The following is a 22,894-nucleotide window of genomic DNA, read 5'->3' on the forward strand; positions in this document are numbered from 1 at the left end:
AAACTAAAGGTTGACCTTTAATCCATCTATCCCATCTGGGCGTTTTCCATCATCCCGAGGCAGCCCGTTTTTACATATTTGTTTTTAATAACAAAAACAATTTTTTTTGCAATTTATGTACATATTCAGTTTGTTGCAACAGTATTTATGAATACTTTATATTTTAACAAGATGCACGTCTGCTCAATAAATTCCACAGACTTCACGACTGCACCTCCAGCCGTCAAACCAAATTTAATTAGCTCAAGACAGACAAATCACGCTCTCATCAGACAAGAATATTTTATTGAATCAACCTCCAATCACGACCTTGAACACGACCAACAATGCAATTTCTCAAATAATTCCAAGCACTCAGAGCCGCGTTTCCGGGTTGCAAGTCCGGTACCGGTCCAGCCACAGCTTGCCAGCTTCATTCCGGCCCAGCTCCGGTTTGCACTGATACCCTCCGTTGAAGTTTATCATGGAGAAGTCGTCACAGTCGGTGACACCGTCATCGTTGCAGTCCTAAAACCGCAAAGGTTCACTTTTGCAATTACTATTTCGTTCTGTTCTAAGTACCCTTCCGTACTTGGCCAAGTAGTTGGTGACGATCCTCTGGGCGCAATGGTAGGAGATGGCGCAGTCCTCGTAAGCTGGAAAGAACGTCACGGATCAGGCTGTGATCAGAATGCGAAAGTTGTTAATTTGGTGCGTTTTTTCCGAGAAGTTTTATGATGTAATGGCCAAGGAGGTAATTACAGAGCCGGATCTGGCCCGTCTGGTAAATACGCATGATTATGATTTGTGGTGGAAAAAAATGCGTGAGGGACGATTAATTGTGTGATGGCGGAAAATTGAATTGGTATTTCCAAAAGATGTTCAAGTGCAAGGTAATTCGTGTTTTTTTTTTGGTTGAAAGATATTTGTGGTGAGATAAGTGGCAAATAAATACAAAAAATAATGTTTTTTTTGTGTCGGAGATTCGTTTAGTAATTACATGTTGGGAAAACTTTAACAGTATTGCAGATGTTTGATCTGTGGACAACAAAAAAAAATGTTATAAATAAAGAAGTGGAGGAAGGCATTGAGGTATGAGCCATTAATTTGGAAACACCGGCCCAATCTAGTTTGCTGGATATTTCTAATATTTGATAGTGTAAGCGTTATGTCATGAACTCATGTCACCCATGTCATCGTTGAGCAAATTCAACAGACTGTCACAGCCAAAATTGATATGTCAGTGACATTGTCAAAGTGACAAACAATTTACAATAGAAAAATCTTGGTGTTTCCAAATTAACGGCCGAGACTGTACCGGGTGAGTGAAGTTTTACCGCACGCACAATTAACCCTATTAAAAAATTAGTAAAAATGACGAAACTTTAGGGTTACATTGCCTTGATATAAGACTTCAAATGCGTGTAATCAATTTTCCCTTATCACTTAACTCAGAGTCATAAAATTTAAAAAATCGATTTTGAGTAAAAAAAAATTTTTTTCGTACACGCTCATAATTCACAATTAATTCAAAGAACACATTTATGAAATTCGCATCAAAAGATAATTATTCGTTTTTGAATTATTCCAATTTTAACATTAAGAGCGAAAAATGACCAAGATTTACAACTGCAGTGTCATAAATAAATATCTCATTGTTGGGAAACATCTGTTGACCACTTTTCTAGTAATTCTTAAGTTCCTAAAGGGTACCATAAACAACCTACGTCAACTTCTTTTGTGGAACTAACCGCCCAATTTAATAATAAATCATAGCTAAATTTTGCACTTTAATATCAAATCCCATTTATTTCAAAAACCGGTGATGTTTTCATGATTTCAATGACACCAAATTTTTCCTAAATGTTTGAAAGGACTCTCATTGAAAAATTATGTAAATTAATGTAGCGGTTATTGAATTAAAACAAAATCTTTACCTGTTTCATTAAAAATTTTGAAATTTTGAAATTTTTACAGACTGTGCTACAGCGATACACAATCATTCCTGAATTTTTTGAGAATTTTAAATCGATTAGAAATGGGTGTTTTCGCTCGGGCGGTAAAACTTCACTCACCCGGTACAACGAAATATGCTTACCTAGTGCATGCAGTGCATGTAATGCATTAGTTTTTAAACAACTGCACTCAAATGACCAGTAAAAAAATCAGACACAGGTGATATATTGTGTACTTATACAATTAACTTATCTCGAAATAATTATAATTTGGTTTTGTTTAATTTTTTTTAGAAATTGCATGCACAGATTTAAATGTCTACAAAATAATAAACCTGTAAACGCACAGTTTACCCATCCAGCTTGGATATAAAAAGAGTAGTGATTGATCACGTCGTGTGTCATCGTTGAGTAAAGTTGAGGAAGTGACACAACAAGATTTTTGTATATTTACTTAAGCTATTGTGTCGTAGAAAATTCTACGCCTTCTGTAAAAAGTTAAATATGTTAATACGTATGCAACATAAAAATAAGAAACATTAAAACATCTCTTACGTCATCATCAGGGAAAAAGATAAAAATACAATCCAAAGATGAAATAGTTATTAATTAAGGCAAAGATAATTTTACTTAAATTTAATTTAGTTAGAATAATTTTAGTGCATAATTTTGTATTGTTTATAAGTTTTGTGTTTAGTTATTATTAGTCTCTACGTACTTGTAGATAATAAATAATCTACTAAAACAAAGATAAACAAATTAATGACTTGTAACAAATGTAATTTACGTACAGGTTAATGTAAATTGATGTAAAAGTATGAATAAATATGTCTTTGGAAATACGTTATCGTCCTAATAACAGTGTACGGTCAGATACGATACTTAGAAAATAATTCTTACAGAAGTAATTTCTGACATAAATATTCCAAAAAAAAATAGTGTTTAGTGTACATATAATACTTATGTAGAAAAAAAGTGTAGCAAAAGTTGATCCTTGAGGTACCTCTAAATTCAACGCTTCAAGAAATTCAAAACTTGCTTTTATATGTAACAATGTAACATAAATCAAAAATGTTTTGAAGCAACGAGATCTCTCATTCTCATTACTTTTCTGTCCTTCAAATCCAATAGAGAAATTTTTTCTTGCATCATTAAAAATGTATTCATGCAATAAATTAATGTTAATGTACTGATGACACCGTTTCTACAAGTGCTCGAAACATTGAACAAATTGAAAAAAAAATATTTTCTTACAATCCGTCAAAAATTTCGAAAATTTGTTTTCATTAAAAGTGTGCAATTTGCTCTTATAAAGCAATATTTGAATTATTCAATTGTTTAATCATTACTCTCCATTATTTACCCACGTTTCCTTATGTATCACGTAAATAAATATTGACCGGTAATTACACCGATGACTATCAAACCGCAATTTATTACACCCCAAAAGTGTTATTTTAATCTTGTCAACAGTTCTCTCATTCTTCGCGCTTTTCAAATATTAAAGATTGGCCCTTAACACGTGCTATTCAGCAATGTAAAGAATTCTCATTCTTCACGCTTTTCAAATATTAAAGATTAGCCATTAACACGTGCTATTCAGCAATGTAAAGAATGAGGAGATAATAAATAAAAAATTCGTGTTTATTTAGTAATGTTTGGTCAGTGGTCAGTGACATTTAGACGAACATGCGGAAGAAACCGTCAGAAACATATTCACGATGTTGGTGTCATCAACAAAAAAAAATCTCTAAGTAAACATTTTTTTTTCAATTCAAAATTACGTTTCTAAATTATTTTATTTTTAAGTGGTCGAAAATTGCGATTTTGTGTATCTTTATAGAAACTAGGCGACTTTTATTGTAACGGGACTTGAAACACATTCAAAGTAGAAGGTCTTTTTGTGCTTCGCCCAGTTGCGACCTCGACTTCGTCTCGGTTTTCAATCTCTGGGCTCAGCACAAAAAGACTCATTTCTACTCTTAACCATATAATTGTACAAATATTATTTATAAAATAGACCGCATCCTATAGAGGTTGGACTATGAATTATTGCATTTTCACGAAGAACCGATATTTTTCCATGAATACTCTGTACAGTACAGAAAACAAATTTTAAATTTTTCTATTGTAAAACAAAAATTATATGTAGGTACTTCATGCAATAACTATTTATAATTTTTAAAACATTTATTATTCAGCTCCAAAGAAGAAACTTTAAACAAGACGGTGCTACAGCTCATTCAGCGATGAACGATTTGCTCTGTCTGCTACAATAAGCGTTAAATTAAATCCTAAATGTCACCCACGTTCTCCGGATTTAACACGGTTACATTTTTCTACATTTGGACATCTGAAAAATGAAGCTTTTAAAAGAGAAGTGCACAATTTGAGGGAACTTATGAAGGAAATAACCAACGCTATAGATTAGTATAGATCAACAGAATATTTTTATGAAAAAATAAAATAGAGTTGGAAATATTTGCATCATTTTTTTTAGAACTGGGTACTGCAATAAACAACCGCCAAAATTAACAGTATGTTTGTTTTAATTACCTCGAATCATAATTGTATGTTGCCAGAAGATGTGTTTTGATAATTTTATCTGCAGTACCTAACTATCTTGCACTTTTTGAATAGGGGAGGAGTGTACTTACTCCTGTAAACATTTGTGATACACCGAGCTATGTGGCCAAGAGCTTGACACGCTCGCCTCTCGTACGCGAGGTACCGGGTTCGCATCCTGCTGCTACTTCCTCCTAGTTGGAGCTATTTTCTGGGATTTTCTTCAACCCTAAGCCTTGACTGTATGACAGTATTGGTAGGCGAAAACTAGAGCAGTGTAATCTCCCTAGGAACACCCCAAAGATGGGGGGGGGGGGGGTCCTCCCATCAAAGCCAAATGTCGGCGATCTCGTTGTTGGATAAGTCAAGGACCTGGAAAGTCTTCAAATTTGGACGGTGGGGAAATTTTCCCTTGGTTCGTATGTTTAGTGAAATTTGAGATTGACAAAAATTCCTTTTATTGCAAGAAACGCAAAACCTGACATTAATAAACTTAGATCATTATAAAACATTGGCCCAAAAATTATATATTTTTTTAGTCTTGATAATAGTATATTATGTAATGAGGAGCAAAAATGAAGTTTTATGTGCTGCGGCTGGTAGATTGGTTGACGAAGGCAGTGAGGCAGACAAACCAGCCAAAGCACATAAAACCATTTTTGCCCCGAATAACATATAGGTACTATTTTCTCTTCAAACCTTCATAACAAATTATTTAAGACATGTTAAGAAACCAGGTAGGAATTTCAAATGATTTAGCTAGTTTACTTTACTGCCGCTCATCAGCGGAGATAATAACTTCACGGACGCCCTCAGCGGAGATAATAACTTCACGGACGCTCCTCAGCGGAGATAATAACTTCACGGACGCTGGTCAGCTCGGTAGATGCCATGACAATGAAGTGACACTTTAGCATTATCAATGCAGCAGTGCAATGTCATATTTTACGGACGTTTGAAGAAAAAAAAAACGTTTCAATGTTTTCAAACTGTCTGTTTTGATACTTTCTTAGATTTGATAATTACGATTATTGTATGGCTCATAATAAACATCAATAATTAATCATTTGATGATTGGACAACAAATGTCAAGCTAATAGCAAACGTGTTTACGTTGATGTAAAAATAGAGAAAATTTAAATTCATTTAAAAAAATTCATACAAATATATTACAGCACACGAGTAATTTTCTGAATAATTATCTTCGCGGCTAGTGTTCGAGGTCAGGTGTGGCTCAAATTTATGGCTTAAAGTAAACAATAATGATTTTAAATGGTCACAGATGTGTTTAAAATTAATAGAAAAATTAGCAAAAATTAAAGAGATTGAATTCTCGTCAACCACTACACCTTGTAAGTCTAGTTCGATTTAATAAAACTTATATGGGGAAAGTCTGTAATGAAAACGCATGAAACCCCTAAAGGGTAGTATATTCTAAACAAACATTTTATGACTGAATTTTTTTCAAAAGGGATGGAATCCTTCTTGTTGGAGAAAATATTTACAAATCGATATTGTTGGTTGTTGGGTAAACGAAAACAATCAAGGCTGCAGATATAATATAAATATTGATGCGATTCGTCATTTCGGTATTCCACGATGGCAACAATAGCGTGAGATCATCAGTGCTTAAGAAAAAAATATCATGACAATTGCAAACCGCGCCAAAATTGTTCTCTTTTGGCAAACGCTAGCAGCGAGGTGAAGGTCAAGCTAGATGGCACTGTACTAACCTCCAGCGCGTCCCTTCTCGTCGTCCGGCAAGATAACCTCCCCGGCGTCTTTCCAGTAGATCTTGCTGATCTTGTAGGGCCCGCAGTAGCCGCCGTCGCAGCCCACCGTCAAGTTGCACCGGGAAGCCGCATGACACAGACACCGAAAACAGTGCGAATTCAGGTTGACGAGCAACAGGCGATCTGCAAACCGACGAGGAATGAGCGACGCCCGCGGCCCTCGCCACCGGCTTACCTTGAGCGGAAACCCGCTGGAAGAGGAGCAACCAAGCTGCCACCGCCACGACGTAGTGCGCCATGTTTGCCGACTTGATTCATCTGGATCGAGCGGGTTCCGGATTTTGTAACCGGAGATCCCCAGTGCTGCCGACGCTCAGAAGAAGATTTGGGATTTTTGCAGAACGAAACCTGTTCTCGAACTTGTTTGTCCGAAGGAAGGCGAGGGCGATTCGAGAAAAAAGGTCAAGAGATGGCGATTTAGAATTTGATGGTGGTCATTAAAGGTTCAAGAGGTGAACAGTAATTAGTCTAGAAGTCTTGTGTGGTAGCTGTTGAGGTTATAAACTATCACGAAAATTTTTACGTATTCTTTTTAAATGTAAGTGGGTTTAGAGTCTTCAGAATTTTTTAGTTTTGGAAGCATTGTCCGAAAGAGGATAAAAGTGTCTTTTCCACTTGTTAATGTCACCAGTTTAATGTTCATCCAGTTGATCTTGTTTATTTTTAAAGTCCTAAAATATCTTGTCTTGAGACACAACCAGCGAAAATAAAATATACTGTGTACAAAATGCAACTTTGATCATGGCAAGTGTGCTTACTGTGATGTCTCAATATTGAGAAAGTTTGATTTAAATTAAATTAAATTAAGGAGTGTAAATTTATTCATTCAAATTGAATTGTTATTAAATTGTGTATATTGAAATTGAAAATAATGAAATATGTAGAAATAAGAAAATAGTGTAGAAGAAAATGAAGTAAACATATCCAAAGGAAAAAGAAAAGTGGTACTTATAAACTAGGCAAAAATGAATAGGGAATTTTTCCATTTTTGAATTTTTTATAAATACAGTTTAAAATTTATAATGAAATGTGTTAGAAATAACGGGTGACTATTAAAATTTTCACTTAGGGTTGGCTATGAATCATTCTTTGTTTTCCGTTGCACCTTAGACACCGACAAGTTTGACATTTCAATAAATGTTTTTTTCTCTTAATTTGGTACAATTTCAATTGTACTGACTGACATTTGTCGTTCGTTTTTGCGTGTGTCTAAAGTAACAGAAAAAATAAAAACTCGTTCAAAGCCAACTCCAAGTGAAAATTTTAATAGTCACCCGTTATATATAGATACACATTAGATTATTATTTTGCTTTCTAAGAAAAATTGTGGAATTCCCTATTCAGTTTTGGCTAGTTTATGTTTAAAATGTTACTTGTGGACCATGGTATCTGGCGTATGCAAAAATTATTGAAAAACACTCCAAAAAGGACATAACACTAGTAAGAAAGAGCCCAAAATCCTTCAAAAACCCGTAATTTTTAGACACCCCAAAAATTTCCAAAAATCTACAGACCACCAAAAATTAGACACAAAAAAATCGTTGACAATCACCCAAAACTAAACAAAATTACCTCAACAGCACCCTAAAATCCTTTGCATTTGCTCTGTGTAGAAATCAGTAAAAAAAAAATTCCAAAAACAAGCTTCACAATTTCCTAAAATACTCCAATTTTTAGACCCTCAAAAATATCAGACTACCAAAAATTCGGCATATAAAAGAATGGTTGAAAATCTCCAAAAAGGAGCCAAAAAACTTACAAAATCTCTTGTTTTCAAACACTTCAAAATGGCTTTTCATTTCTAGACCAGGATATCTGGCCTATGCAAAAAGAAGGAAAAACAACGCCAAAAATCATATGAATGTTTTATTTTAAAGATCAATATTTTTTTAAAGTTTATTGGTCAAATAATGAGGATTTTTTTTAAGTGAAAAAGAAAACTAACAATTATAATTTTTCAAAATATTTACTAAAGGAATGATCAAATATTACATCAGTTTATCAATTTTTCTTTTTAAAATGATGAGCTTAATTCCTTTAGAAAACCTGTCCTTGTAAATAACTCAACATATTCTTTATTTTTATACAATTATCAAGTGCAAGTAAATGTTAGTTTAGCATTACAATATAGGCAACACACGAATACTTTCAAAATTTTGAGAAAAAAACCGTGATAAAAGTACCTAAAGAAAAAAGGACCCAGTGTTCTAACACGAGCTGCTGAGTTAGATCATTCATCAAAGGGAATGTTAATCCTGTCCGAATCTGTTCCTTTCTTGTTGTTTCGAATAGGTGATATAGCCATCTTCTTATCCTTGTTGACACTGATATCCATTAAGATATGACACTTAAGGTTTGAAACAAGAAGCGTTCAAATGCATTGAAATATTCCTTGTCCAATATATGGTTTAAGGCATCAACGGCAGATTTTTTATTGGTAGGAATATTCTTAAGCTGTACCAGAAAAGCAAATTGTTTTCTAAAATCAAGAACATCCAATTGACCCATTTTTGAATCGGTGTCTTGAACATAATGTTCAGTGAAATAACTGAAGTTCCCATCTGTGGTGATTATGTCAGCCATGAAGCAATGAAGTCCTGACTCATTTACAAAATCAAAATTCTTAAACATGTGTTTCAATGGTTCAGTATATGCTGCACCTGCCCAGAAAGACCGTGGTAAACCCTCTCTTAGATAGATAATTCAAAACTGACCAAGGACAATATATCTTTTCGCCTGGGTTTTCTGCTGAACCTGGATATTCGTAGCCATTATACTGAACTTTGATAATATCAAGTGCTTTCTTTTTTCCACTTCAAAACCAGGCAAATTTGCAAGTTTCTCAACAAGACCTTCAACTTTTTTTGATTGAAAGCCAAAGTTACAGACTCACTTTCTAAAGAGGTATCGAAAAAACCAAATACAGCACTCGAGAGTAACGTCGCTTTCGTTCACTTGAATTGCATCGCAATTCACGTGGACGAAAGCTTTGCCTTTATAAACAACTATTAATAAGAAATTGAAATTTCAGCATGTCTTTTGAGCGATGTTTATAAATAAGCTATTCGATGCTCTTCTGGAAAATTTTATTGAACTTGTAAGGAGTTATGTAATTAATTTAGCAACAAATGATGTATTTATTAATTGGCTGAAAAGCGGAAAATATGTAAACAAATAAATGCTGTACCTACCTGTACATACGATACAATTTTTGCACGAGTCAAGAACAAGAAAGTAAAGAAAGGAGAGAATTAAATAATACAAAATCACACACAAGAGAATAATTAATGTCGAAAGAAGGATAGAGTAAACAAATATTTAATAAATCTAAAAAATGTCTAATTTAAATTTCTTTAAAAATTAAATGGACACAAAAAATTATTTTTTTATTTAACAGTAAGAGGAGAATAGGAAGAAAAAAATAAAAGTAATGCTAATGACTAATGAAATGATGATAACAAGAAAATCGAAAAAGAGAAAAAAATTCTTTGCTAAAAAAAAAAGAGGTATAAATATGAAAATAAAAACAATAAAAGGAACAAGTAGAGGGTCACAATAAATTAACACACCATTAATGATTAATCATATTACCATTATACAGTGAGTTTTTTTAAGACTGGCCATAGGGTTTTACATGCTAATTTTTCAACCCCCTGTTAACTTTTGTTCTGATGAAAATATTTAAACCATTTTTGGAACAAAGTTGGGAGATTTTTCAAACTATCGGATAGATTACAATTCAATATCCCAAACTGTCGAAGAAGTTGTGAAAAAAATATTTTTTAGCGCGCCGAAAGCGTCCAAAATTGGAGATCGTCATTATTTCGGCGCCCTAAAAATATTTTTTCACAACTTTTTCGACAGTTTGGGATATTGAATTGTAATCTATCCGATAGTTTAAAAAATCTTTCAACTTTATTCCAAAAATGGTTTGAATATTTTCATCGGAACAAAAGTTAACAGGGGGTTGAAAAATTAGCATGTAAAACACTATGGCCAGTCTTAAAAAAAACTCACTGTATGTATTGTTATTAAATTATATTATAATTGCAAATTTTAAGAAGACAACGACGAAATATGTTGGAATAAGCAGATTAAAGGAAAAGAAAAAAAAATAGGGCGAAACAAATGCAAAATAAGGAATTAAGAAATACAGATAAGTTTAGTGTACTTAATTACTTTAGCGTGTTAAAAACAAACATATTCTGTGCAAGAATAAAAAATACAGCGAGAGATGAATTATAAGAAATAGAAATTGACAAGTGACAGTGAGAAGCAAATGTAACAAACTGAAATTATACAGTGTGTGCCAAAAGTTTCGAATAAAAAAATGAGTTCTTCGAAATAAACTCGGTCAGGTGATCTTATTTTTTTTTTTTAAACATTTTCCGATAATTTTCATCTTTTCTTCCATATCAAGTACCATGTTATGGATTCGAGATATTTGAATGTGAAAACTCGATGGCAGTGAAATTCCAATTTTATGCGGAAAATTCCACAAACAATAATTTCTCGGATAAGAAAACGATCCCGAGATGGTGAATTCCGACATTTCAACATCAGCAAAATATTTTGGATATCAACAAACTAAAGCAACAAATTAAAAGATGTAGTCCAAAAGGGCGCATTCTTGAAACTGAAACATCTTCCAACAAAAGGAAATATACATGTTCACCGTCTAAGAACAACTCAGTAGAATATTACGAATTTGAAATGTTACCTTGCACAAATTTCATCTCATAATGTTCACCTACATCAAAGACAAGTCAGATAAGACACAGAGAAAACAATCTCGAAAGACTCGCAGATCTAAAAATAAAACGACTTGACTGCTCAGACATCATCTTTTGATTTATTTCCTAAAAGCTGTGTATCTTGCATTGTTGTAAAATTTTCATATTTGTGCTCTTTACACTTCTGTACAACTTCAAAAATATCCACTACATTTTAATCCAAGATTACCAAGAAAAGTCAAGGCGACGGATTTCCCTTCACGTAGCAGAATAACCACAGCGTAATACTTTTATGCGAATATATTAATTTGTGAAAACACAAACAACGAGCACTCTTCAGTGTATTGCACAACACTCAAGCTTGAAGACAGGTGCTTTGCCATGACAAGACTCCACAGTGTACTGTTGGTTTTAGTCACTATTTACCTAACAGGTCAGTACCCAAAACTATACGATTTACAAGATACAAAACAAATTTTATTCAGGTTTTCCTTGCGCAGCCTCCTCATCTGACCAAAACTTTCCTTTAACACAACAATGTCTCGCCTGTATCTGCGAGGCGATCTCTTCGTGTGACACCACAACCGGCTGCACTGGCAACGTCTGTGGTCCCTTTAGAATCACGTGGGCCTACTGGAGTGACGCAGGGAAGCCGACTGTCAACGACGAAGCTCCGGAGTCGTCCACCGCTCACACCAACTGTACCGTTGACACTTACTGCTCGATTCTGACCGTGCAGAAATACATGCACAACTTCCAACAGGTACGAGTGGTACCCAGTTTTGATTGTTTCTTACATGGGATTTGCAGGATTGTAACAACGATGGGAAGATTGACTGTGATGATTTCGCCGCCATACACAAGCTGGGAGGCTACGGGTGCAAGATGCCGGAGTTGCCCGAGGTGTACGGACAGAGGTACCACAGATGCAAGCAGAAAGTGGGCGCTTAAGATCAAGTCGAGCTGTGAATTGTTTCATTTTTACTCTGTTGCCGTCAATAGACCTTTTGAGCATGTTTAGTGTTATCTGTACAGAGTCCTTCGCAAGGAGTGTACCTCAAAGGAATTAACGACAGAGAACGACATTCTCGATTTCAAATATTTTAGAAGAAGCCGATGATATGCTAAAGTTGGTAATGAGGGGTCGTACAATGTTGCCACAGCTGTTGTAGGACAGAGCGGAAGTACCAGTAATGCAAAGCAATAGCGGCCTTAAAATAAGTCATGATATGAATTGTTTATTTTATGTTTTTTAATTGTCAATAAATCTTGTTAGCATCTTTTGAAGTTTCTGCCTCATCAGGATTCTTCTAACGTTCTCCTCTTACAAAATTTGCAAAGGATTTTGAAAGCTGATGTTGTTCAATGTGTTGAACGAAACTAATGTCAAGATCTTTCACAAGATTTATTTTAAATAATAATATCTTATACTGTTTGAATGGTGCATTTGAGCTCACTCGTTATGTTTCCTATAAAATACGCTTTTCTCTATAAAACAAGTCGTCAATAGCAAAGTATTTTATCAATATCGTATCTTATACGTATCTTATAAGATTAGAAAATAGGCAGATGCACATTATTCAAGTAACATTTTATTCATCATTTTTACAGTAATTATTTATTTCAAAAGTGAAAAGTACAATTATTGGATTGGAAACTCAGGCCAGTACTTAAGCTAGAACCGCCACATTCCTCCCTATTGCTTAACTTGTTTATAACATCTACTTCTTTAATTTCTGCTGTTTCATCCAATGCAAGCGTCGCACCAGCGAAGACTTTTCTGGCGAACTTTACTTTCTCTTCAAATGATTCTTGTCGTAAGGTGAATTAACTTTTCAATAAAGTTCTACACGCTTACTTTTATATCAAGAAAAACCAAAATGTCATCTTCGGTTACCTCCGTAATTATTCTTCCAGCCTTTCGTACGCAATTCTTTTCCCTTATTCTTATTTCTTCTGGAACGTTTTGGCACATTTTAACAATGAAAATTGTTTTCTTCAAAATTTGTTGATATTATTACCATAGTGCCCACGGCAATCTTCGCATTTTGTGTATTGTGACGCGCCTCAAATTAGTGGTTTATTTGACGAATTTGTGTGTAAATTGGGCCTTTTTTGGCACGCGTGGGCCATTTTAAAACGCGAGTGAAACGAGCGTTTTAAAGGCCCACGATTGCCAAAAAAGGCCCAATTTACACACGAACGAGTTGAATACAAGGTTTTTTTGTTGGACGAGCCCCTTAAAGGCTCCAAATCGCTTAAAACCTTTAAAATTAGTTTGACGTTTCGTTTTGACAAGTTGTGACATTTATAAAAATCCGTTCACATAGGAGAAAATTCTCAAATTCTGACAGTGTCGAACAAAAAAATAATTTATGACATTTTGGAATAATTTTTGAATGTATTAAACTTTTCTGATAAGATGTTTAGTGTTAGAAAAAATATTGAAAACAACACGTGTTGTATAGTTCAAAAAATCTCGGTCTATTAAATACTCGCTTCCTGCGGTCGCTCTGATTTAAACACTACGACCTCGATTTTTAAATCGTCTATAAAACACTTGTTTTCTTAATAGATAGATATAATTTGCTTTAAGATATTCTATGCCGTATATACAGTGTGGAACAAAATGCAGGAATATTTACATGTGCAAAAATTCCAAAGCAAACTAGATGACAATAATTTTGTTCCATACTGTAGATGTCACATGTTGTAACTTTTGAACGATGTGTTGAATGTAACTAATGTCTATTTTTTCTTGGTAGGCGGTTGCGCGCGCCATTTACAAAATCCTGCAACGAAATGCGACCTCCCTATTAGTTATGGAATAGAGTAACCAATAGAGAGGTCGCGAAAAAATAGACTACTTATAGACAGTGATGAGATTCGAGTGATGCAGGATTATTTTATAAACATACAAATGAAAATCGTCCCATATTAGAAGGATATCTTATACTATCAAAGGATTCTATGATCTATTGATCTTCTGTTAGCAATTGGATTTTTTCCTCATCTTTGAGTTCATCCGGATACATTTTTTAAAAAGTTTTAACATCACCAATAACGGCGAGAAGATCATAACTTCAGAGATTATTATTATTGGTACTACCAGTACAAAATACAAACTCTCCAGCGTGTACTTCCATTAGTTCTTGCTTGTCGCGTTAGTTCCCAGCACCACCAAGAATATGTGGAAGACATTCAAAGTTTAGGTTAATCAGTACCTACCAGCGCGACTTTATCCCTCTCCATTGAACTATTTAGATTTTGCAACAGAAGAACATTAAAAAGAGCTTTACAAAATATCAAGAGACAAGATTTATTGACGACGATAAAAGTATAAAATAAATAACTTTCGTCATGACTTGTCTCAAGACTCATCCACGCCCAATCTTGCTTTGCACTGCAAGTACAGTTGCGGAATTAAAATTTCGGGCACTATTTTTCTGTCACTTCAACAAAATCTCTGTAAAGCACCTTCTACTATCATCATGACTGACATTAAATCATCGCTTTGATATGTTGCCTACCTGTTATTATGCCACAAATGACAATTTTTGAATGCCAAAAAGACAAAAACATGACAAGAGTAAAAAATAAGGTTATTAACGTAAAGGTTGTTTTAGAGTTTATATCATGACATTGACAATAGTGCCCGAAATTTTAATTCCGCAACTGTACTTCATCCATTTGTCTTCTGGTAACTTCTCCCCTTGACACGCCCACCCTCCTATGTTATGGATTATAAGAAAATCATCACAGTCGATCTTCTCGTCGCCGTTGCAATCCTGAAACTCTCGCTTGAGAAACTGTCGAAGTCCGGTACGGCTCTCACCTGCTGGAAGTTCTGCATATATCGTTGCACGGTCAAGAGCGAGCAATAGGTGTCAAGGGTGCAGTAGTGAGTGTGTGCGCAGTCCGATTCCGAAGATTCATTGTTAACAGTGTGCTTCCCTCCGTCAAACCAATACGCCCAGGTGATTTTAAAAAGACCACACATGTCCCCAGTGCACCTCCGTTGGTGTCGCACGAAGACATGGCCTCGCACATGCAACTGAGGCATTTTTGAGTCACGGGATAATTTATGTTAGTGGTGATCACCGCACAAACCAAAGAATTTGAATGTGGCCCTGAAATTTAATCAACGAGCTTAAACTTGATTGCCCACACTGTCTTAGCTTAAAGTTGTACTTTTTGTCAAGGATTAAATCAACTGGAACACTGAACTGTTATGTCAACACAAGAGAATCTTTTAATGGTGAAGTTTCAGTGAGAATGTACAGTAGTATAGTCTTCTTTATGCGGTTTTGACACAAGAATAAATTGTTATTGGTTCAGGACAGGTTTTTGAATTTTTTGAAGGGAACCGTTGACCTTGATTTTATCTATTCTTATCACCTTAACGCATGCGGAAGTTTAATGTGTCCTGTTAAATCATATCAAAAGACTTCGTTATCTGTGTAAGTGACATTTAATGCATTGAATGCAACGATCTGAAAAAATGAAACAAGAATCAGAGGCAAAATTATTGATTCATTATTTCAAGCAGTCGCAGCGGGATTATTTCGTTTCAACATGTAAGTTCATGATCCGCTTCACTATTACTACGGACAGTTAGTAGACTCTAAGTTGCAGTAACTAGTAGTAATTAGATAAAATAGCCGTACACTTCCTGAACATGTTTGCAACCTATATTGTAGCACAAAAAATGCAACATCCTGAAGAACTGGTTGTTTGTATAGATTTGTTTGTTTTTGTATGGATTTGAATGGTCTAATACATAATAAAAGAATTGTGAAATTCTCATACTATTACATCACAAAATTTTAATAATGAGTTAGTCCATAGCAGTTATTAGAAAACTCTCTAGCTCTTCGAGGCATGGATCGAATTAGATGATTTATGTAAGTCGTTCGCTTCGATAAGCGCTTCCACATGTTCCACAACACTTTGGTCCTCTTGCCGCCTTCCAGAAGACTTCAGCACGCTCCTTGTTGTCTGAAAGCTTTCCACAACTCGACTAATGTGGTGTTGCAAAACTGTATCTTTCACAATTTTGTGAAGAAACTGCAGCCGATACTGTTCCTCAAATTCAACATACGAATATTCCCCTTTCCCATTTATCAATTCTTCAGATCGGAAATATTCCGTTATTATAAAAATATTCTCTTCTAACTAGGAGTTCATTGAAGTTACTTTTAATTGTAATGTTACTCTTTGTCAGAGGATGGAGGATGCAACCAGTGCCGGTTCGTACCCAGTTTGCATCCAAATACCTAAGTATTTTCCTAATTTATTTTCATTAGCACATATTTTGTTAAACCTAAGCTCTAAGTTTCGAAGGGTTACTTGGTAACTTCTTATTACACATGTCTTTCAAAATATTGTTTCTTTTTGTTGATTTTTAAAAAATACGGGAAAAAATTTACAATACATACCTATTCGCAAAAAAATTCTACAGTCCCTGATTATATTGCGCATATTTTTCAAAATTAAATTCAAGTAATGAGCAAAGCAATGAGTGAAAAGTAGGTATCTCAGGGGAAATTGTTTTAACTTTCGTTTGTAAAACATTTAACTCGTCTGCCATGACCGATGCTGCATCATAAGTTTGTCCTGTTAACTTTTCCCTGATATTAAATTTTCAAATTCAGTGGACAATAATTGAAAAAATCTTTTCTTTATGAGCTTAACCTTACATTATAAAAACACATGAACTGCTTAAGAGTTTTTCCTTCATTTGGGAAACGAAATATTATAGCTAATTGTGAAAAACAGGAGACTTTGACATGAAAAACAAAGAAAACTCTTTATTTCATCCTCAACTTTTATTGCATTACTAATTTCGCTCGACCATCTGGCGGCACGGCAATTTTGGCGGAGTACATACACTATTACGGATAATACTATCAAGTAATAGTGCAGTGCTTATCAACATAATTACCGGCGTCTCGCCTCCGCATTTTGACTTTGTTGTGTATTATGTTCTGTGTCAATGTTAAGGAACTTCCTCACGATATGACATGAGTATAATAATATACCTTCTTGAATTTCAACTACCAATGTGTTCCCTAAATCCAGAATTTTTAAATTTTTAAAAAGAGATTGCGGTACTATTCCCGTTGCTGAAATTATAAGTGGTAAAATCGAAATTTTTTCTAAACACCAAATATTTCTCATAGCAACGGAGAGCTCTAAATATTTATTAATTTTTGTGTTATATTATGTGAATTTGGAACAGCTATATCTAAAAGATATGCTTGCTTTTGTTGTTTATTTAAAATAATAACGTCTGGTCTGTTATGCTGAATAGTCCAATCAATAGGGAGTTTTACCTTGCAAAAGGTACAGAAAAGTTTATATATCCTGATGATGATGATGATGACCCCGAGGAACAAGAGGAAAATTCTCAAGAGAAATTCCCGAATTCATAAACTCTGATGAATTCAGCTCATCTATACCGATCGATCCAGATCATTTGGATCCGTCTACGTTACAAAGAGATCAAAAAGAGTAAAACAGTAAACTTCTACTGCATCGTAGACTATGCCCACCGGGGACACTACGTAAAAAAAACGCACCCTTTTGCTCTACCTCTGTGGTGGTGTGGAAAAGAATAAAAAGTACAAAAATAAAAGAAATTCTCGATTTCTACACGCTGTAACTACGATACTATTGATCTGACAAAAAACATAAACAACAAAAAATGTAGAGAATTGTACGCTCTACATTTTCTATAATAACTTAGATAGACATATCTCGCACGGATAATGAAATTATCGCAGAAATGTGATTTTCAACCCCTATTCTCCAGTATGGCGGGGCGAGCGGCAACCCCCCAAGGTCGCAAACTCGGCAATATTAATACCTGCCAAAGTTTAAACTTTTCTGTATCTTTTGCAAGGTGGAGCCATTTTTATGTCTCTATTGACTGGACTATAATATGAATCTCAGTTAAAACTGTTCGATCAAAATATAATTTGTAATTGTCGTTTTCCAAACAACTTTCTGGTTTATAACAACTATAATCTAGTTATGTATTCTTTAATAAATTGAATTTAACAGCTAAATTCATGTGTATAATTTTAGCGAATATATCATGACGTTTCTTATATTCGCTTTGAGCCAAAACGGTGCAAGAAGAAATGATGTGTTCAATTGTTTCCCCTTCAGTTCCGCAAATCCTATATTTATCAATGATCGATTGCAAACCGCATATGTGTTTTTTTATAATTTCTTGTATTTATAACACGATCTTGTATTGCAAATATAAAACCCTCCGTCTCAGGGTGAATATTTGATTTCTTAAACCATGCATGAGAAACCTGAATATTAATTTCGGTTGTTCCAGTTCTTTAAAGTATCTCCCATGTAAAGACTTATGTTTTATACAGGGTGTTTTTTTTAAACCGTTCCTGCTCAAATTTGCGCTGATTTGTTAAAAATTAGAATTGACAAAAAAAAAATCAAATGAGCATGGACGTTAATCAAAAATACTGTCAGAGTTGTGAGCTAATTAGTCGGAATGGCTTTATCCTTACGAAAATAATGAGCTCTCAGATATGTTGCTAATGTAAGTATGGGCAATTTTATCAGTATCACGTTTTCAGAATGCAGCTGCGGCGTCCAGAGAGTAGGCAGAGCGATTTTCAGAAAGACACCATCCCGGGCCACGTCAGTTACTAATCTAGTACAGCGGAGGAATAGACAGGACCGGACTCAAAATTTTAGAAAACCATAAAAATATACAATCAATTATCTCCGTTAATACAAACATTTTACTAAGAAGATTTAGGCTAAAATTCTTAAGAATAATGTATAGTACCTCGTGTTACAAGGAACGCCTCAACTTCGAAAACACCCTGTATTTGCTATAGTGCCAGGCATATTTTAATTAAATCATATTGTATCATTTTATACAAACTAGTGAAAATCATTAATTATTCATCTACAAATTGTTTCAATTTATTGTTAAGTAGGTATGCCGATTTAATAATTTTGTAAGTTTTCAATAAAATTGTTCTGGTTAAATCAATTAAACTATCGTGTTCTCCAATCTCTTTATGATTGTTATATCCTGTCTATTTCCACGGACCTTGACGTTCCGAAAAAAGTAAGTACGACCAACAAAACAATCAATTTCAAATTTTGCTAACAGTAATCCACTCGCACTTTTCATACCACGAAACAGAAACCACGATTGGAGCTGGACGCTTTACTAATTACTAAATTTAACATTTGACGACCAGGTTCTTTCAACTCTCAAACAAACAGTTTGTCATCAAAAGACAATGAAGAGAATTTATTGCTTATTAAAAAATGTACAATGTCTGAATTATTATTGCTCACCACTTATTGAACATTTACCATTATTAACACTGAACTAAGAAAAAATTAATTAACAGAATTCGAAGGTTGAGCCGTTAAACCGCTATGTAGTAATGTCACATTACACACATTAGCCTAATGTGGTACGATACCAACAACAAACAGCTGGTGATGGTATAGTGCTTGTAACTTCCTAAGGAATTCTGACTTAAACCCTAAATAAACCGAACAAAGACCCTACTTAAAGAAATTTATTGTCATATTGTGCCTATCAATCACTAGAGGGTCTCCGACAAATATTTTGAGTACTACCCCAGGTAATTTTTTTCTCCGAGGCCGGCTAGTGATTGACAGGTACAATATCACAATAAATTTCTTTATGTAGGGTCTTTGTTCGGTTTATTTATGACTTAAGCCAAAATTCCTTAGGAAGATAAAAATACTATAGAAATCCTAACTCTGCAAAAATAAAGTACGGCAAAGCTGTATCCAGTGGCGGCTCGTGACTCGTTGACGAGGGGCGGCTCTGTCATATGTAAGTTACGAGTACAACCACGGGCAAAGAATAGGTACTGGTACAGTATGTTACTACAGACACTCAATCAAAATATGTATTGAGTTTTGGAAGTGTCTATAGTAATATATAAGGTACCTAACAGTATTCTTTGCCCGCGACAGTACATATGAGATATAAAAATGTTTTTATCCGAAATCGTCAGTAGTAGCTCATCATTAAACTAAAATTTTGTGTATTGTGGGTTGCGAACATTAATAACAGTGAATACAACGTTTTCTTTGTTCGACGAGCTCCTTAAAGGCTTCAAATCGCTTAAAATCTTTAAAATTACCTTGACGTTTCATTTTGACAAGTTGTGACATTTATCAAAATCCGTTCACACAGGAGAAAATTCTCAAATTCTAACAGTGTCGAACAAAAAAAACTATCAAATCAACTATTCACGGTATAACTTGTCTTAAGTGTCAGTGACGCCCACTATCTCTTTGGATTTTTGATACCTTTGCTTGGCTTCTTTTGGCAAAGTATTATCTTTGCAATATTGGTCCAATTGTCTCAGAGATTATTATTATTGGTACTACTCCATTAGATCTTGCTTGTCGCGTTAGTTCCCAGCACCACCAAGAATATGTGGAAGACATTCAAAGTTTAGGTTAATCAGTACCTACCAGCGCAACTTTATCCCTCTCCATTAAACTATTTAGATTTTGCAACCGAAGAACATTAAAAAGAACTTTACAAAATATCAAGAGACAAGATTTATTGACGACGATAAAAGTATAAAATAAATAACTTGCGTCATGACTTGTCTAAAGACTCATCCACGCCCACTCTTGCTTTGCACTGCAAGTACTTCATCCATTTGTCTTCTGGTAACTTCCCCCCCTGACACCCGTACCCTCCTACGTAGTGGATGATAAGAAAATCATCACAATCGATCTTCTCGTCGTCGTTGCAATCCTAAAACTCTCGTTTGAAGAAACAGTCGAAATCCGGTACGACTCTCACCTGCTGGAAGTTCTGCATGTATCCTTGCACGGTCAAGAGCGAGCAGTAGGTGTCAACGGTGCAGTGAGTGTGTGCGAAGGCTGACTCCGAAGATTCGTTGTTAACAGTGTGCTTCCCTCCCTCAACCCAGTACCCCCACGTGATTTTAAACAGACCACACACATTCCCAGTGCAGCTCCCGTTGGTATCGCACGAAGACATGGCCTCGCACATGCAGCTCAGGCATTTTGGCGTCACGGGATAACTTATGTTGGTGGTGACAGCCCCACAAGAATTTGAATGTGGCCCTGAAAATAAAGCAACGAGCTTAAACTTGATTGCCCACACTCAAGAGAGTGTTTAAGCTAAGAAGCTTAAAGTTGTACTTTTTGTCAAGGACTAAATCAACTGGGATACTGACCTGTTAGGTGAAAAACAGCTAAAGCCAACACAACAGTATCGAATCTTTTCATGGTGACGTCTGGGTGAGAATGTACAGTAGTATAGTCTTGTTTATGCGGTTGTGATGCAAGAATATTGTTATTGGTTCAGGACAGGTTTTTGAATTTTTTAAAGGGAATCCGTTGGCCTTGATCTCATCTATTCTTATCACATTGACGTATGCGGACGTTTAATAAGTATGTGTCGTGTAAAATCATATCAAAAGACTTCATTATATGTGTAAGTGACGCTTAATGCATAGAATGAAACGATCTGACAGAATGAAACAAGAATTAGAGGCAAAATGATTTGTTTCAACATGTAAGTTCATGATCCGCTTCACTATTACTATGGGCAGTTAGTAGATTTTAAGTGCAGTAGCTAGTAATAATTAGATGAAGTAGCCAATGCACTTCCTGAACATGGCTTCAACCTATACTGCAGCACAAAAAAATGCAACATCCGGACGAACTGATTGTTTGTATTGATTTGTTTGTTTTTATATGCATCTGGATGGTCTAATACATGACAAAAGAATTGTGAAATTCCAATACCATTACATCACAAAATTTTAATAATGAATAAGTTAGTCCACCGCAATTATTAGAACACTCTAACTCTTCGTGGCATGGATCAAATTCTTGTGGTAAGTCGTCCCTATCAAACGTGTTCGAAGTTGGTCTAGCATTGTTGACGGTTGAGCCAGTGCTGATACCGTCCCAGACGTTCTCTGTTGGGGATAAATCTGGAGATTTCACCGGCCGGTTTATGATTTCTTTGCCAGACGTTTGTAGAAACTGTAAAGTATGGTTGGCAAGATATTGATCTTGCTGAAAAATTGTATTGGGAAGAGTTTGCAGATACGTGTTTTTAAATGAGTAACATTTGGTGGCTACATTTCTGGTAGCAAAAAGACATGCAAGCATCCATATGTAAACGATTTTTTCAAGATCTTTCTCATAGTCCAAGAGATACGTTTGTTTGCGCTGATAACCGACGTAATTAAGTTTGCGGAGTCCCTTCAACAAGCGCTTCCACATATTCCATGATATTTTGGTTTTCTTGCGGCCTTCCAGCAGACTTCAGCACGCTCTTTGTTGTCCGAAAGCTTTCCACAACTCGACGAACGTGGTGTTGCAAAACAGTATCTTTGACAATTTCTTGAAAAACTGCAGCTGATACTGTTCCCCTTTTCCATTTATTAATTCGCCAGGTCGAAAATATTCCGTTATTATAAACACATTTTCTTCTGACTAGGAGTTCATTGAAGTTACTTTTAATTGAAATTTTACCCTTTGCCAGAGGATGCAACCAGTGATGTGGTTCGTACCCATTCTGCAATATTTTCCAAATTTATTTGCGTTAGCCTAAGCTCTAAGTTTCCAAGCGTTATTTGGTAACCTCTTATTGGAAATGTCTTTCAATTTTTTTTTTTTGATTCATCTACAAATTGATGAAACTTATCGTTATGTCAATTTAACAATTCTGTAACTTTGTTCTGGTTAAATCAATTTTCATTTTCATTATGCCCTCTAAACGCCAGCTCTTGTGTTGCTTGCTAATTAAATAATAATGTCAATTAATCGTTTCTAAATA

At 34.9% G+C, this 22,894-nt stretch overlaps 3 protein-coding genes across 4 annotated transcripts; 1 reads left to right on the top strand and 2 right to left on the bottom strand.

The window, feature by feature from the left end:
* Nucleotides 1-265: 265 nt before the first annotated feature.
* On the bottom strand, nt 266-6,627 carry LOC138138272 (lysozyme-like). Its single transcript, XM_069058104.1, has 4 exons — nt 6,468-6,627; nt 6,233-6,415; nt 562-635; nt 266-507 (listed from the first exon to the last, which is right to left on the bottom strand). Exons 1-4 carry the CDS (start codon nt 6,529-6,531, stop codon nt 355-357), a joined length of 474 nt encoding a protein of 157 aa, XP_068914205.1. The 5' UTR covers nt 6,532-6,627; the 3' UTR covers nt 266-354.
* Nucleotides 6,628-10,274: 3,647 nt separating this feature from the next.
* Nucleotides 10,275-12,305, top strand: LOC138138273 (lysozyme 2-like). 2 transcript variants are annotated; one of them, XM_069058107.1, is made up of 3 exons: nt 10,275-11,458; nt 11,526-11,788; nt 11,836-12,305. In XM_069058107.1, the coding sequence occupies exons 1-3, from the start codon at nt 11,407-11,409 to the stop codon at nt 11,974-11,976; spliced, it is 456 nt and encodes a 151-aa protein (XP_068914208.1). In that variant the 5' UTR covers nt 10,275-11,406; the 3' UTR covers nt 11,977-12,305. The 2 variants fall into 2 exon arrangements, with proteins under 2 accessions (XP_068914208.1, XP_068914207.1); XM_069058106.1 differs by having other exon boundaries at nt 10,281-11,458; nt 11,511-11,788.
* Nucleotides 12,306-20,613: 8,308 nt separating this feature from the next.
* LOC138139015 (lysozyme-like) lies at nt 20,614-21,422 on the bottom strand. The gene is made up of 3 exons (XM_069059169.1): nt 21,279-21,422; nt 20,879-21,165; nt 20,614-20,830 (listed from the first exon to the last, which is right to left on the bottom strand). Exons 1-3 carry the CDS (start codon nt 21,328-21,330, stop codon nt 20,669-20,671), a joined length of 501 nt encoding a protein of 166 aa, XP_068915270.1. The 5' UTR covers nt 21,331-21,422; the 3' UTR covers nt 20,614-20,668.
* Between the last annotated feature and the right edge of the window lie 1,472 nt (nt 21,423-22,894).

Source organism: Tenebrio molitor, chromosome 9 (assembly GCF_963966145.1).
Source record: "Tenebrio molitor chromosome 9, icTenMoli1.1, whole genome shotgun sequence".
Taxonomy (NCBI): domain Eukaryota; kingdom Metazoa; phylum Arthropoda; class Insecta; order Coleoptera; family Tenebrionidae; genus Tenebrio; species Tenebrio molitor.

What these genes read in the sequence shown, in the direction of transcription:
- LOC138138272 (XM_069058104.1), bottom strand. Translation starts at nt 6,531, where the DNA reads ATGGCGCACTACGTCGTGGCGGTGGCAGCTTGGTTGCTCCTCTTCCAG. An exon ending in CCAGCGGGTTTCCGCTCAAG is followed by an intron (nt 6,416 to 6,467) that starts GTAAGCCGGTGG and finishes GTCGGTTTGCAG; the next exon opens with ATCGCCTGTTGCTCGTCAAC. An exon ending in CGAGAAGGGACGCGCTGGAG is followed by an intron (nt 636 to 6,232) that starts GTTAGTACAGTG and finishes CGTTCTTTCCAG; the next exon opens with CTTACGAGGACTGCGCCATC.
- LOC138138273 (XM_069058106.1), top strand. Translation starts at nt 11,407, where the DNA reads ATGACAAGACTCCACAGTGTACTGTTGGTTTTAGTCACTATTTACCTA. An exon ending in AGTCACTATTTACCTAACAG is followed by an intron (nt 11,459 to 11,510) that starts GTCAGTACCCAA and finishes AATTTTATTCAG; the next exon opens with GTTTTCCTTGCGCAGCCTCC. An exon ending in ACATGCACAACTTCCAACAG is followed by an intron (nt 11,789 to 11,835) that starts GTACGAGTGGTA and finishes TGGGATTTGCAG; the next exon opens with GATTGTAACAACGATGGGAA.
- LOC138139015 (XM_069059169.1), bottom strand. Translation starts at nt 21,330, where the DNA reads ATGAAAAGATTCGATACTGTTGTGTTGGCTTTAGCTGTTTTTCACCTA. An exon ending in AGCTGTTTTTCACCTAACAG is followed by an intron (nt 21,166 to 21,278) that starts GTCAGTATCCCA and finishes CTTTATTTTCAG; the next exon opens with GGCCACATTCAAATTCTTGT. An exon ending in ACATGCAGAACTTCCAGCAG is followed by an intron (nt 20,831 to 20,878) that starts GTGAGAGTCGTA and finishes CGAGAGTTTTAG; the next exon opens with GATTGCAACGACGACGAGAA.